The sequence below is a fragment of the Salmo trutta genome, chromosome 6 (assembly GCF_901001165.1).
Source record: "Salmo trutta chromosome 6, fSalTru1.1, whole genome shotgun sequence".
Classification (NCBI taxonomy): domain Eukaryota; kingdom Metazoa; phylum Chordata; class Actinopteri; order Salmoniformes; family Salmonidae; genus Salmo; species Salmo trutta.
Window position 1 is genome coordinate 8,159,150 of NC_042962.1, and position 15,863 is coordinate 8,175,012.

Genomic DNA, 15,863 nt, shown 5'->3' on the forward strand with positions numbered 1-15,863 from the left:
AATAAGGATAAAAAAGATAAGTGTCCCTCTTTCCCCTGTTTGCGGTCTCAGTGATTTTCAAAAGTGATGATAGGAGTGAACAGTGGAGGATCTGTACTGGGAACATTTTGAAGTGGATAATTTGATTTGTGTGTGTGACTCACTCCACCTGTATGAAACCCACTGCTGTGATTGGCTTCACATCACCCATTTCACATCACACTGCCTTCTCTCGCTCTCTTTCCCCACCCCCTTTAGCTCCCTCTGTAATCAAATAGTCCTCATCCTCTCTCTGCCCCTGCTTCCACGCCCATGGTTTATGTGGAAGAGTCACTGGTAAGCAGACAGACAGACAAGCAGACAGACACAAAGGCAGACAGACAGAGAGACACACAAGCAGACACACAGGCAGACACACAGGCAGACACACACAGGCAGTCATACACACAGGCACCACAGTGTGGAACACCTGCAGTATGGAACACCAGCAGTATGGAACACCTGCAGTATGGAACACCTGCAGTATAGAACACCTGCACCATAGAACACCTGCAGTATGGAACACCTGCAGTATGGAACACCTGCACCATATAACACCTGCAGTATAGAACACCTGCAGTATAGAACACCTGCACCATAGAACACCTGCACCATAGAACACCTGCACCATAGAACACCTGCAGTATAGAACACCTGCAGTATGGAACACCTGCAGTATGGAACACCTGCAGTATGGAACACCTGCAGTATAGAACACCTGCAGTATAGAACACCTGCAGTATAGAACACCTGCAGTATGGAACACCTGCAGTATGGAACACCTGCAGTATAGAACACCTGCAGTATGGAACACCTCCACCATAGAACACCTGCAGTATAGAACACCTGCACCATATAACACCTGCACCATAGAACACCTGCAGTATAGAACACCTGCACCATAGAACACCTCCACCATAGAACACCTGCAGTATAGATCACCTGCAGTATAGAACACCTGCAGTACAGAACACCTGCAGTATAGAACACCTCCACCATAGAACACCTGCAGTATAGAACACCTGCACCATAGAACACCTCCACCATAGAACACCTGCAGTATAGATCACCTGCAGTATAGAACACCTGCAGTATAGATCACCTGCAGTATAGATCACCTGCAGTATAGAACACCTGCAGTATAGAACACCTGCAGTATAGAACACCTGCAGTATAGAACACCTGCACCATAGAACACCTGCACCATAGAACACCTGCAGTATGGAACACCTGCAGTATGGAACACCTGCAGTATGGAACACCTGCAGTATAGAACACCTGCAGTATAGAACACCTGCAGTATGGAACACCTGCACCATATAACACCTGCAGTATAGAACACCTGCAGTATGGAACACCTGCAGTATGGAACACCTGCAGTATGGAACACCTGCAGTATAGAACACCTGCACTATAGAACACCTGCAGTATGGAACACCTGCAGTATAGAACACCTGCAGTATAGAACACCTGCAGTATAGAACACCTGCAGTATATAACACCTGCAGTATAGAACACCTGCACCATAGAACACCTCCACCATAGAACACCTGCAGTATAGAACACCTGCACCAAAGAACACCTCCACCATAGAACACCTGCAGTATAGAACACCTGCACCATAGAACACCTCCACCATAGAACACCTGCACCATAGAACACCTCCACCATAGAACACCTGCAGTATAGAACACCTGCACCATAGAACACCTCCACCATAGAACACCTGCAGTATAGAACACCTGCAGTATGGAACACCTGCAGTATGGAACACCTGCAGTATGGAACACCTGCAGTATAGAACACCTGCAGTTTGGAACACCTGCAGTATGGAACACCTGCAGTATAGAACACCTGCAGTATAGAACACCTGCAGTATGGAACACCTGCAGTATAGAACACCTGCAGTATGGAACACCTGCAGTATAGAACACCTGCAGTATAGAACACCTGCACCATAGAACACCTGCAGTATAGAACACCTGCAGTATAGAACACCTGCAGTATAGAACACCTGCACCATAGAACACCTGCAGTATAGAACACCTGCAGTATAGAACACCTGCAGTATAGAACACCTGCACCATAGAACACCTGCAGTATAAAACACCTGCAGTATGGAACACCTGCAGTATATAACACCTGCAGTATGGAACACCTGCAGTATAGAACACCTGCAGTATGGAACACCTGCAGTGCAGAACACCTGCAGTATAGAACACCTGCAGTATAGAACATAACTGATGATTTGCAATTAATTAATTCAGTTTCAGTTCATCTCAAAAGTTGCCTGCCCCAAACCCTGTGTACTATAATTGCTTTGCTTTGGCCTGTTAGATTGGATAGTCTAGTGTTCTTGACCTCATGAAATTTTGACTGTCATTAAGATCTCTCAATGAATAACACCACCCAGTATCCATTATTAAGACCAGTCTCAGTGAAAAACAACACCCAGTATCCATTATTAAGACCAGTCTCAGTGAAAAACACCACCCAGTATCCATTATTAAGACCAGTCTCAGTGAAAAACAACACCCAGTATCCATTATTAAGACCAGGCTCAGTGATAAACACCACCCAGTATCCATTATTAAGACCAGTCTCAATGAATAACACCACCCAGTATCCATTATTAAGACCAGTCTCAGTGATAAACACCACCCAGTATCCATTATTAAGACCAGTCTCAATGAATAACACCACCCAGTATCCATTATTAAGACCAGTCTCAGTGAATAACACCACCCAGTATCCATTATTAACACCAGTCTCAGTGAAAAACACCACCCAGTATCCATTATTAAGACCAGTCTCAGTGAAAATCACCACCCAGTATCTATTTACATCCCTGTTTCCACAGATATTCAATAACAGGAAGTCTGAAGCAATTTTGATAATTCATTTGAATTAAGAAAGAGAGGAGTTTTTATTAAGGTTGTTTTGTTGTGCAGAGAAACATGTTAAATGTTTAGGGCTGTACAGTACAACAAAGCAAACACTGGGAACTGTACATCACAGTAGGCTGCTGAAGGGGATGACAGCTTGTAATAATGGCTGGAACAGCATAAATGGAATGTCATCAAACACTTGGAAACCATAGAAACCATGTGTTTCATGTATTTGATACTATTCCATTCATTCCGCTCCAGTCATAACCATGAGCCCGTTCTCCTCAATTAAGGTTCCACCAATCTTCTGTGGTACATACCTACCTACCTAGCACGTACCTATCTACCTACCTACGTAGGTAAGTACGCACCTAGTACCATACCTACGTATGTAATTACATACATACACATCACAGGAGGCTGCTGAAGGGAAGACAGCTCATCATAATGGCTGGAATGGTGTAAATGGAATGATATCAAACACATGGAAATATATTTGATGTATTTAATGCCATTCCACAGATTCCTCTCCAGCCATTACCACAAGCCCATCCTCCCCAATTAAGCTTCCAACAGCCGCCTGTGATACACATTTGCACTCCTACTGAAACGCAAAATTATTAAAACCCAAAACAAATACCTTTAAGTTATACAACCTATCTTGTCTCGTCTTCCAAGCTTTGCAAATAAAAATTGCAACCAGGAATACTTATGTTCTGAATAGCCATTCAAGTCTTTCTTCGTCAGTGCTCCAGAATAGATCTGGTTTCTGTTGTTGCATTTTTTCAAACAAGGTCAATCTTAAATCCTCATATAAAAGGACAGTGAAATAAAAAGTGCAGTTCATTCTCTATCTCCCCTAAATCACAGACAGTACATTGCCGCTCATCTTCAACGATGACATTGAACATATCCTACTTCAATAGCCAGAGGCAGTATCTCGGTTCTCAACAAGGACCTTTGATTTGTTGTTAGAGTGACATGTGACATAGGGTTCTGGATCATAGCTGTTTTTCATCTAGTTGTAAGTTATGTGTTTTTGTTTTAGCCATATATCAGTTGAACCATTTTGTCTTTGTAGGTTAAGGGTTAACTTGTGTTAGATTGACATTGCCTCGTAACTGGTATCTAAATATGTTTTCTAGATCATCTTCCTTAAATATGTAATTGAGTTCTATTGTCCAGGGGTAGTTGTGCGTTTTATCCCAGTTGAAATAGTATTTGTTATTCTGTCCTCTTGCATATTGATAAGACGGTTCCATAAACATTTTACCATTCTGCCTTATTTCACCGGGCTCCCATCCCATGTCTCCTTGAATAGCAAGGCTTGGGGCAAGCTTATGCACTCTAAGGGAACATCTTATGGCTCTGTTTTGACTAGAGTTAGCTGTTTGTAGAATGAAACAATGTAAAGTATGTACCACAGGAGGCTGTTGAGGGGAGGACGGCTCATAGCAATGGCTGGAAAGGAATGAATAGAATTGCATCAAACACATAGAAATGGAAACCATAGAAACCGTGTGTTTGATGTATCTGATACCATTCCACCCCTTCCTCTCCAGCCATTAGAACGAGCCCGTCTTCCCCAGTTAAAGTGCCACCAACCTCCTGTGGTATGTACTAGTATGGGCATTGGGATGTAGTGTAGCCAGAGAGACGGTCCTTTTCCTCACCACGGACCTTCTGTTGTTTCCAGGTACTAGCCTGACGATGACCCTGATGACCCGAGCACAGACCTTCCCCAGCTTCCTCTCTGGAAAGACAGAAGAAGAGCAGTCCTCACAGCGCCAGGAAGAGGCACTATCCCCCTCCAGTGGCTACGGCTCAAACTGCAGCCAGGTGACGCTCCAATGACAAGTACCTTCAGAACAAAACTGGACATTCCAACACTTTAGAAAGCCTGTAGAAATATGTATAGGAACATGTATGATATCATTTTATCTTAATATATTATGATGATAGTGTTAATTGTAGACAGGTACATTATATATATATATATAGATATAGATATCTATATATATATACTTATGAAAGGATTATTGGGGGACACCTGCTGGGTCCCATTCATTAGGGAGATCTGTTCTACCTTTCTGTAATGTTTGTGGCCGTTTCAGTCTGTTCACCTGCAACAAGCACCACATCCTTCCATTTGAAAATGGTCTGCTTGTTCAAGAGTACAGGTCTGTACATGTAGTATGTGTACAATCATCCCAACTTCAAAAGGCATGAACAAATACATACGATGAAAATATTAGCAAAGTCTGAGAAGTAGGACTGTAGGCTTAGAATTTCTAACTCTGACCCTTCTGGGCTCCCGAGTGGCGCAGTGGTCTAAGGCACTGCATCTCCATGCTTCAGATGTCACTACAGACACCCTGGTTCAAATCCAGACTGTATCACAACCGGCTGTGATTGGGAGTCCCATAGGGCAGTGCACAATTGGCCCAGAGTTGGCTGGTGTAGGCCGTCATTGTAAAATAAGAATTAATTCTTAACAGACTTGCCTTGTTAAATTACATTTAAAATACAGTGTCAAGAAAAAGTATGTGAACCCTTTGGAAATACCTGGATTTCTGCATAAATTGGTAATACAATTTGATCTCATCTTCACATTCTTCTTAAACGAATAATACACAAAGAATTATGTTTTCATGTCTTTATTGAACACAATGTAAACATTCACAGTGCAGGGTGGAAAAAGTATGTGAACCCTTGGACTTAATAACTGGTTGACCCTCCTTTGGCAGTATTAACCTCAACCAAACGTTTTCTGCAGTTGCGGATCAGACCTGCACAACGGTCAGGAGGAATTTTGGACCATTCCTCTTTACAAAACTGTTTCAGTTCAGCAATATTCTTTGGATGTCTGGTGTGAACTGCTCTCTTGAGGTCATGCCACAGCATCTCAAACGGGTTGAGGTCAGGACACTGACTGGGCCACTCTAGAAGGCGAATTTTCTTCTGTTGAAGCGATTCTGTTGTTGATTTACTTCTGTGTTTTGTGTCATTGCTCTGTTGCATCACCCAACTTCTGTTGAGCTTCAATTGGCGGACAGATAGCCTAACGTTCGCCTGTAAAATGTCTTGATAAACTTCCGAATTCATTTTTTTGTCGATGATAGGAAGCTGTCCAGGCCCTGAGGCAGCAAAGCAGCCCCAAACCATGATGTTCCCTCCACCATACTTTACAGTTGGGATGAGGTTTTGATGGTTGGTGTGCTGTACTTTTTTTTCTCCACAGATATTGTTGTGTGTTCCTTCCAAACAACTCGACTGTAGTTTAACTCTGTCCACAGAATATTTTGCCAGTAGCGCTGTGGAACTCCAGGTGCACTTGAAAACTTTAGACATGCAGCAATGTTTTTTTTTGGACAGCAGTGGCTTATTCCGTGGCGTCCTCCCATGACCACCATTCTTGTTTAGTGTGTTACGTATTGTACACTCGTCAACAGAGATGTTAGCATGTTCCAGAGATTTCTGCAAGTCTTTAGCTGACACAAGGATTCTTCTTAACCAAATCAAATGTATTTATATAGCCCTTCTTACATCAGCTGATATATCAAAGTGCTGTACAGAAACCCAGCCTAAAACCCCAAACAGCAAGCAATGCAGGTGTAGAAGCACGGTGGCTAGGAAAAACTCCCTAGAAAGGCCAAAACCTAGGAAGAAACCTAGAGAGGAACCAGGCTATGAGGGGTGGCCAGTCCTCTTCTGGCTGTGCCGGGTGGAGATTATAACAGAACATGGCCAAGATGTTCAAATGTTCATAAATGACCAGCATAGTAGTAATCACAGTGAACAGGTCAGGGTTCCATAGCTACAGGCAGAACAGTTGAAACTGGAGCAGCAGCACGGCCAGGTGGACTGGGGACAGCAAAGAGTCATCATGCCAGGTAGTCCTGAGGCATGGTCCTAGGGCTCAGGTCCTCCGAGAGACAGAAAGAAAGAAAGAGAGAATTAGAGAACCTCATTGAGAATTCTGCACTGTGCTCTTGCAGTCATCTTTGCGGGATGGCCACTCCTAGGGAGAGTAGCAACAGTGCTGAACTTTCTCCATTTATAGACGCTTGGTCTTACCGTGGACTGATGAACAACAAGGCTTTTAGAGATACTTTTGTAACCCTTTCCAGCTTTATACAAGTCAACAATTCTTAAACTTAGGTCTTCTGAGATCTCTTTTGTTCGAGGCATGTTTCACATCAGGCAATTCTTCTTGTGAATAGCAAACTCACATTGTGTGAGTGTTTTTTTATAGGGCAGGGCAGCTCTAACCAACATCTCCAATCTCGTCTCATTGATTGGACTCCAGGTTAGCTGACTCCTAACTCCAATTAGCTTTTGGAGAAGTCATTCGATACTTTCTCCAACCTACACTGTGAATGTTTAAATTATGTATTCAATATAGACAAGAAAAATACAATTATTTGTGTGTTATTAATTTAAGCACACTTTTGTTTGTCAATTGTTGTGACTTAGATGAAGATCAGATCAAATGTGATGACCAATTTATGCAGAAATCCAGGTAATTCCAAAGGGTTCACATACTTTTTCTTGCCACTGTATATATTGTTAACAAACGGTTTGTTGCCTTCTGTGTGGAGCCCTCAGAACTGTTCTGACTACTGGTGTTTCACAGACCTTGCACCTTGTCCTCCAGCCACAGAATGAAGTGCCTTGTGATGCATGCAGACTGCAGTGTGACACTACTGTACCAGACACAGGCCTCTGTCTCTGGGTCTGTGTCTGTCATTGTTAGCGATGATTACGGTACATCTCTGGAGCAAGACATTCTAAAAAATAGTCTTGTCAATTTGTATTACATTTTTTTCAGTCTTGTCATTATCTGAGAAATGATACAGTTTCCACCAATTCACAGTTTCCAAGAACACGAAGTCAATGTTCACAAGAAAAGACAATCTGTTTATTGAGGTACGCAGATTAGCATATTTGTCCAAAACTGTTTGTCCTATTAATTATTTTGTCAAAGTTTGATTATTTATTTTCATAGCAGTAGATATGTTTATATGGAATCCCAAAAACGTCCAAGGCACAGTATAAAATAATAACCATGAATATCATGTATTTAGATCACAAAATTAGCTGTTTGTTTAGTTCTACTTAACACATATGTGAATCAATTTAACCTCAACGTTGGTTGGATTAACAAAGAAAGTGCCCTTCTACAAAAGGTTCTCATTATCTATTTGTTACGATGTTAACTGTAAAACTGGAAAGGGAGGAATCAGTTCCAGTTAGTTTGGAGTATTTATACGACTATGGTAAGGAGAGAAAGTACTTCCACGTTGTCCTGTGACATTCGTCATTTGCTGTTTTCCACGTTACATTTCCTTCTCCTGTTGTTTATGTCAGCCATCTTGTTTTAATAAAGTTGAGGAAAACACTGGAGGTTTTCTGTCCGGCACTACACTACACATTGGTAATGTTCCTACCACCACAATGTTAGTTTGATGTTAATGTCTAAATAGTCACACACTATATGCGTTTGTGTGTTTTTTTTTTTACTTTGTTAATAGCACTTTTAATACATTGAGTGTAGGATTACTTTATTCACTCACTCAATGTATATACTGTATGTAATATGTTTTTTTCCGATGAGGTAAGAGAATAAATTGAATGTACATGCTGTCAAGGTATAACATTTGTTCTTTTTGTATTTCTTCTGTGTCTTCTTTGTCTGATGACGATACATTTCTCAGTTGATTTATCCAATGTGTAACAGGGCTAAATACAGTTGCATTAGGCTACCTGATAAGCCGGTTAGTGATGAAGTAACTAGGGCAGAGATTCAATCAAAAGCACATTGCAATGTGCTTTAAAAGTCGATTTTGCAGACATTCGCGAAGATCGCGTTCATGGCAAGCGCTGCGGATGTCAGCTGAGCGTATATGACCTTTAACAGTTAAGTGCAATGCGTTTGTTTAGAACACACCTTTTGATTTAAACCCGGTCTAACACTCCTAGAAAATACCAATTGATGTCACGGTTAGTTTTTATTTAGTTCACATGAAGTCATTAAAGTCACAGAGAAACAGACTGTATCAGCACCTATTGTACGCTTAATACATTATTGACAAGACTAAAACCCTATATTCCCACATTGTCCATTCTTCTTCCTGTTCCTGCTGAGAGCCCAAAAATGTCTTTCATTCCCAAGACCTCCGTTATGTTCTTAGCTATGAATATCATTTTAATTTTGTCTAATCGCAGCATTCATATACACTGAGTTTACGAAACATTAAGAACACCTTCCTAATACCTCCATGTTATTCTTAGCTATGAATATCATTTTAATTTTGTCTAATCGCAGCATTCATATACACTGAGTTTACAAAACATTAAGAACACCTTCCTAATACCTCCATGTTATTCTTAGCTATGAACAGAATTACATTTTGTCTAACACGGTCAGAATGATTTCTAATCACAGTATTCACATATACTGAGTGTACAAAACATTAAGAACACATTCCTAATATTGAGTTGCACCCCCCCACCCTAACCCCCATTTTTGATACACGCAGGACACTGTTGAGTGTGAAAAACAGCAACGTTGCAGTTCTTGACGCAAACCTGTGTACTTGGCACCTACTATCAGACCCCGCTCAAAGGCACTTACATTTTTGTCTTGTCCATTCACCCTCTGAATGGCACACATGCACAATCCATGTCTCAATTGTCTCAAGGCTTCAACATTCTTCTTCAACCTGTCTCCTCCCCTTCATCTTCACCGATTGAAGTGGATTTAACAGGTGACATCAATAAGGGACTGTAGCTTTCACATGGATTCACCTGGTCGGTCTATGTCATGGAAAGAGCAGGTGTTCTTAATGTTTTGTACACTCAGTGTAGATTCTACAGTTAGAATGAGAATTCATATTTGATCTATGGCTTAGATGCAAGGAACATCCACTGTTTCATCTGATGACCATCATTTTACATCAGAGAAATTCCATGACAACATTCCATGAGAACCCACAGGACCCCATTTGCATAATAACAACCAGGAAATACAGCATTCCCTGAGGATGATTGCTTTGTTCTTTGTCACACAATTGAGTTAGAGACGACTGTGAGGATTTGAATAGAGAATGTGATAGTTTATAATGGTGAACGCTTTAAATGACAGTTTGCTTAGGGAGTTACTGAGTTCTGCATGTGAAGCCTTTAACGATACATCTTTAGGTCAGACGGGGGGTCTGTAACACAGCACTGAGGTCAGAGGTCAGACAGGGGTGTGTAACACAGCACTGCTCCCTATCTCGTCCTCTTAGTGTGTGGACGTATTGTGTGCATTTTGGCCTACACTGGCATATCTCCCCTCTGATTGGTCCCCTTCCTCATCCTGTCATGCACAGGCACGTTCTGATAGTCGTTGCAGGAATATAAAGACATTAGAAATGAGAGATTATATATATATATTAGAGATGTGCCACAGGCTGATTCATGGAAACAAGAGGATACTCTATGATGAACCCACATGATCAGGAAATGACGAGAGATAATGTTATATTTTTACCTGTCTCTGAGCTGGATGAAATGAGAGATAATGTTTTATTTGTACCTGTCTCTGAGCTGGATGAAATGAGAGATAATGTTATATTTGTACCTCTCTCTGAGCTGGATGAAATGACGAGAGATAATGTTATATTTTTACCTGTCTCTGAGCTGGATGAAATGAGAGATAATGTTATATTTTGACCTGTCTCTGAGCTGGATGAATTGAGAGATAATGTTATATTTTTACCTGTCTCTGAGCAGGATGAAATGAGAGATAATGTTATATTTGTACCTGTCTCTGAGCTGGATGAAATGAGAGATAATGTTATATTTTTACCTGTCTCTGAGCTGGATGAAATGAGAGATAATGTTATATTTTTACCTGTCTCTGAGCTATATGAAATGAGAGATAATGTTATATTTTGACCTGTCTCTGAGTTGGATGAAATGAGAGATAATGTTATATTTTTACCTGTCTCTGAGCTGGATGAAATTAGAGATAATGTTATATTTTTACCTGTCTCTGAGCTGGATGAAATTAGAGATAATGTTATATTTTTACCTGTCTCTGAGCTGGATGAAATTAGAGATAATGTTATATTTTTACCTGTCTCTGAGCTGGATGAAATGATGAGAGATGTTATATTTTTACCTGTCTCTGAGCTGGAGGCAATTTGATCCTGTACTCTTCTCTCCTCTTCTTCTTTCTGGAGAGACAGACATAGACAGATAGTAAGACAGAGTCAGAGAGAGATCCTGAAACAGAGAGAGAGAGTCAGAGAGAGAGACAGAGTCAGAGAGAGAGAGAGATATTCAGAGAGAGAGAGAGAGAGAGACAGAGAAAGAGTCAGAGAGAGAGAAGCACAGAGTCAGAGAAAGAGACTGAGAGTCAGAGAGAGACAGAGTCAGAGAGAGAGTCAGAGAGAGAGAGAGAGGCACAGAGAGTCAGAGAGACAGAATGACAGAAAGAGAGACAGAGTCAGAGAGAGAGAGAGGGAAAGACACACAGAGAGTCAGAGAGAGACAGACAGACAGACAGACAGACAGACAGACAGACAGACAGACAGACAGACAGACAGACAGACAGACAGACAGACAGACATTATCCTAGCCCACACTCTATTGTAAGTACAACACCTACACTTTAACCTTTTCGCTGTGACAGCAAAATGAAAGTGCACTATTTGAGCAAAACTATCTTAGACATATGGTGCGGGGGAAGGGAGGGATGGATGGAAGAAATAGAATTTCACAGCAAAAAGTTTATTCCCTAACAAATGAGTACCTGCAGTACTCCCAGTAGCCTATTTACCTTTAACTGGGATGACTAATGTATAGTCTTGGAGAGGTATTTACCTTTAACTGGGATGACTAATGTATAGTCTTGGAGAGGTATTTACCTTTAACTGGGATGACTAATGTATAGTCTTGGAGAGGTATTTACCTTTAACTGGGATGACTAATGCGTAGTCTGGGAGAGGTATTTTACTTGTAAGAATATGTGGAACTTTTCTATTTATCACATACAGATCACATATCCAAATAAAGCTTGACTGTGAAAAGGCAATGTGTAGAAAGGGACCTTCCTCAATTCATGCATTCATCAATGTGAGTTCACAGAATATGTTTTTGAAGTTTACCTAGACTAAACTAGAGTAAAAATAGCTGTATATTGTCCCTGCATGAAGAAGAAGTAGGGGAAGTCAACTCTTACCTCTGCCAAATGACCAGTATTGGAATGACAGAGAGCAGGATTAACAGGCCTCCTACTCCTCCACCAACATAGATGTAAAACAGATACTCAGAGAGGCTGAAATCAACTGAGAACGGAGAGAGAAACGAGAGAACGGAGGGAGAAAAGAGAGAACAAACGGAGAAAAGATGAATGGAGGGAGAAAAGATGAACGGAGGGAGAAAAGAGAGAACGGAGGGAGGAAGGGAGAACGGAGGGAGGAAGGGAGAACGGAGGGAGGAAGGGAGAACGGAGGGAGGAAGGGAGAACGGAGGGAGAAAAGAGCACATTAGATACTTGTATCTAATCCTGTTTTCAAAATGGTGAGTGGGTCACAGTTAATTCCTTTTTAGGTGTGGCTTAAAGAGGGTAGGCTGGGTAGAAACATTGTTTTTGTCGACTTGGTGGGTTACAAGAACTCCAAAAACATTAGGTAATCATTGCACAAAATAGGTGGCCAACCACATCCCCTCTCCCCACACACCACCACGCATGTAAAGATTGTAGAATATAAATACTTCTGTTTTGCAAACCAACAGCTTGCACCACATCCTGTGTCACTTTAGTCTCTCACTGTGTGTACCATCTCAGTCTAGATCATTATTATCATGGAAAATAAGACTTTTCTACCCAGGATTTCAAGGTCACAATGTCACTGCACAACTAAATACATGTTTCACTGTATTAGTAACTAAGTACAACATCATATGTCTAACTGACCTAATCATGTTTAAACTCTGACCTCTCACCTGGGCTAGGTTCTGGTTCTCTGGTGTGGATGTCCGTTTCTTCTTGATCTTCATCTGTGAACAGACTAAACAAAGTTAGAGAAAATACAGAGAAATTATATGGTTAAGTTGTAAAAATAATGAAAACAACCACCATTACCAGTCAAAGCATTTGGTACGAGCTAGTCACAAACTGCATTCCATTATTTCAAGTGAAAACAACATATTCTAAATGAAAATAGACAAGAAGTCGTGTACAGTTAGTTACCTGCGTCATCCTCCTCCACCAACATATCTCTAGTCCAGGATCCTCTGGGGAAGGTTTGAACAGAGCAGTGGTAAACCCCAGTGTCCTCCTGGGTGACGTTAGTGATGGCGATACTGCCGTCCATGGGTGTGGACTTCAGGAACTGGATCCTGGTCTGGTAGGACTGGGAAATGGACACTCCGTACTCAGGGTGGTACACGGCTATAGGGACCTTGTCAAATCGGATCCGTTTGGACTAGGAGACCATGGTGAGCTTCCCTTCCCACGGACACACACACACTAGAACCATCCCCTCCTCCAGCTTCACCGTGGTTACACCATCTGTCTGCTGCACAGAAACTGGACAGGTCGGAGGACATCTTTTTATACATGTGCACAGTCGTATATTTATTACATTTTACCTGGTCAGTTCCTCAGGAATGTGAGTAATTCCCGATAAACGTAATTTTGTGACCTAAGATAATCTCCGGCTTAGTTTTAACTCTGTAATGGAATGAATATGGAGTTTAAGCAGTCAGTATATAGTTAACCACTGGAATTATGACATGGAGAATATGCAAAAAGCAGAATGAAAAGAACATAGGAAGAGCCCTCATCACGGAGTTCTGAGTCGGATGCTCCGATGGAAGATGAAGCAGTCATCACCTTCAATTCTCTCTTTTGAGTCTCTCCCCTGGGTATCACTAATTAGGAAAATATGAGCCCACACACAAATCAACAGAAATGACCATAGCTGATGATCAAACAGGTTGGTCTTCAATCAGACCTCCATCTGGAGAACCTATCAAAAACAACAATCCTCTAGAGAGGTAGCTATGCTGACAGAAGAAGTGTGTCTTTCTCACAGTATTAGTCCTGTCAGAATAAAAGGGGAATGTTACCCACAGCCCATCTAAAGACTAACTCATTAATAGTCTGTGTCTGAGTCTTCTAATTCACAGTTAAAGAAATATGATGAGATAATTGGTGTTCCTACAGTCTTGTAATTCAGGGTTTCCACCAACTTGGTCCTGGGGCCCCTCTGGGTACACATTTTGGTTTTTTGCCCTAGTACTACACAGCTGATTAAAACAACTAACTCATCATCAAGTTTTGATTATTAAAATCAGCTATGCAGTGCTAGGGTAGAAACAAAATGTGCACCAAATGTGCACCAACTTTTCCAAACTCGGCCCCAGACCGAGTTTGGAAAACCCTGTTCTAATTAAGTGTTGAAGAAAGACAGAATGTCTGAATACAGTCTGGTTGTTATGGAAACATTCAATGATAATAAATGCTGTTTCAGAGAGAAACCGCGTTTAAAGTTGTAATCAAATATCTCACGGTAAGCAATCTTCAAGCAACTAATTTTCTCAAAAGTGGGGTTACAAGTTTATCAACTTTTAAAGCAGAATTACTGTCCCATTGTGTAATGCATGATATACAATGTTCTAGCTCTGAGTCTCTGCTTTTATCCAGTTTAAAAAAACACAATTTCAAATTTTGCTACATAAGACCGAAAAGAGCTGGTCGGTTTAGTAAATACTAAAACACAACTGGGTGAACATGTCAGCAATAATATGCCATGTTTAGAGACTTTTAACAGCAGTGAACTTACATTTTTCCAAATGTAAGACAACAAATAGCCTAAAATAAACTTCTACCTAAATCAACCACTTTCAAGTCCTCTTCTTTATAATCCATTATATACAAGTACTCAAACAAGTGCTACATGTATATAGGTTCAGAAATGTGGTGAAATAGCACAGTTACATGTATATAGGTTCAGAAATGTGGTGAAATAGCACAGTTACAAATATAAATCAAACTGGATGGACATCAGAAATAGCGGAAGGACTAAAAACAAACAAAATATAACTATTGTAAAATAGATTGTGTCTGTAAAATGTGTATAAGATGTATAAACTGAAGGTAGAAGCCTAAGTGTTTATTAGTTTACTCCAATTGGGGGAAGGGTGGTGGGGTTTGCGGGGAATAACAAAGGTATATTCTAAAAAAAAGTATGTATATCTATGCATACAGATATATATTTACAATTACATTGATGGAAGCAACAATCTTTCCGCAATATTAAGCTGAGCCACCCCATTAAAAAAAAAAAAAAAAAAAAAAAGTTATATTTCCCTGATCAACATTCAATGTTAAAACAACCATACCTGTGAGACTGGAGAGAAGGATGAGGAGTGCCCTGTCGTACCAGTGGTCCTTTTGTACAGCCATCTTGGCTCTCTGAGGCACAACGGAAGCTGCATTGATGAGATGAGAGGCACCAGGGACTGACTGACTGACTGACTGACTGACTGACTGACTGACTGACTGACTGACTGACTGACTGACTGACTGACTGACTGACTCTCTCTCTCTCTCTCTCTCTCTCTCTCTCTCTCTCTCTCTCTCTCTCTCTCTCTCCTCTCTCTCTCTCTCTCTCTCTCTCTCTCTCTCTCTCTCTCTCTCTCTCTCTCTCTCTCTCTCTCTCTCTCTCTCTCTCTCTCTCTCTCTCTCTCTCTCTCTCTCTCTCTCTCTCTCTCTCTCTCTCTCTCTCTCTACTATGTCCCAAATGGCACCCCAGGGCTCTGGTCAAAAGTAGTGCATGATATAGGGAATAGAGTGGCATTTAGGATACAGTCATACACTTTTGTCCCTGGGAGGGGGCCAGGGGGACACACTTTATGCTAACCCATGGTTAGCTCATTTTACACAGAGGGACACTT

General features: G+C 41.1%; 2 protein-coding genes across 2 annotated transcripts in view; one reads left to right on the forward strand and one right to left on the reverse strand.

Moving 5' to 3' along the window:
• The window catches only part of LOC115195369 (docking protein 6-like), a 114,275-nt gene extending 109,401 nt beyond the window's left edge, over nt 1-4,874 (forward strand). The window contains exon 8 of the mRNA XM_029755164.1: nt 4,603-4,874. Within this exon, the coding sequence (XP_029611024.1) occupies nt 4,603-4,760 (158 nt within the window). The 3' untranslated portion in view covers nt 4,761-4,874. The remainder of the gene's footprint in view (nt 1-4,602) is intronic.
• A 7,132-nt stretch (nt 4,875-12,006) lies between these two features.
• Nucleotides 12,007-15,425, reverse strand: LOC115195190 (CD226 antigen-like). Its single transcript, XM_029754984.1, is given in 4 exon segments — nt 12,007-12,244; nt 12,906-12,959; nt 13,153-13,491; nt 15,309-15,425. Coding segments are annotated over 4 exon segments (567 nt in total). The 5' UTR covers nt 15,373-15,425; the 3' UTR covers nt 12,007-12,134.
• Between the last annotated feature and the right edge of the window lie 438 nt (nt 15,426-15,863).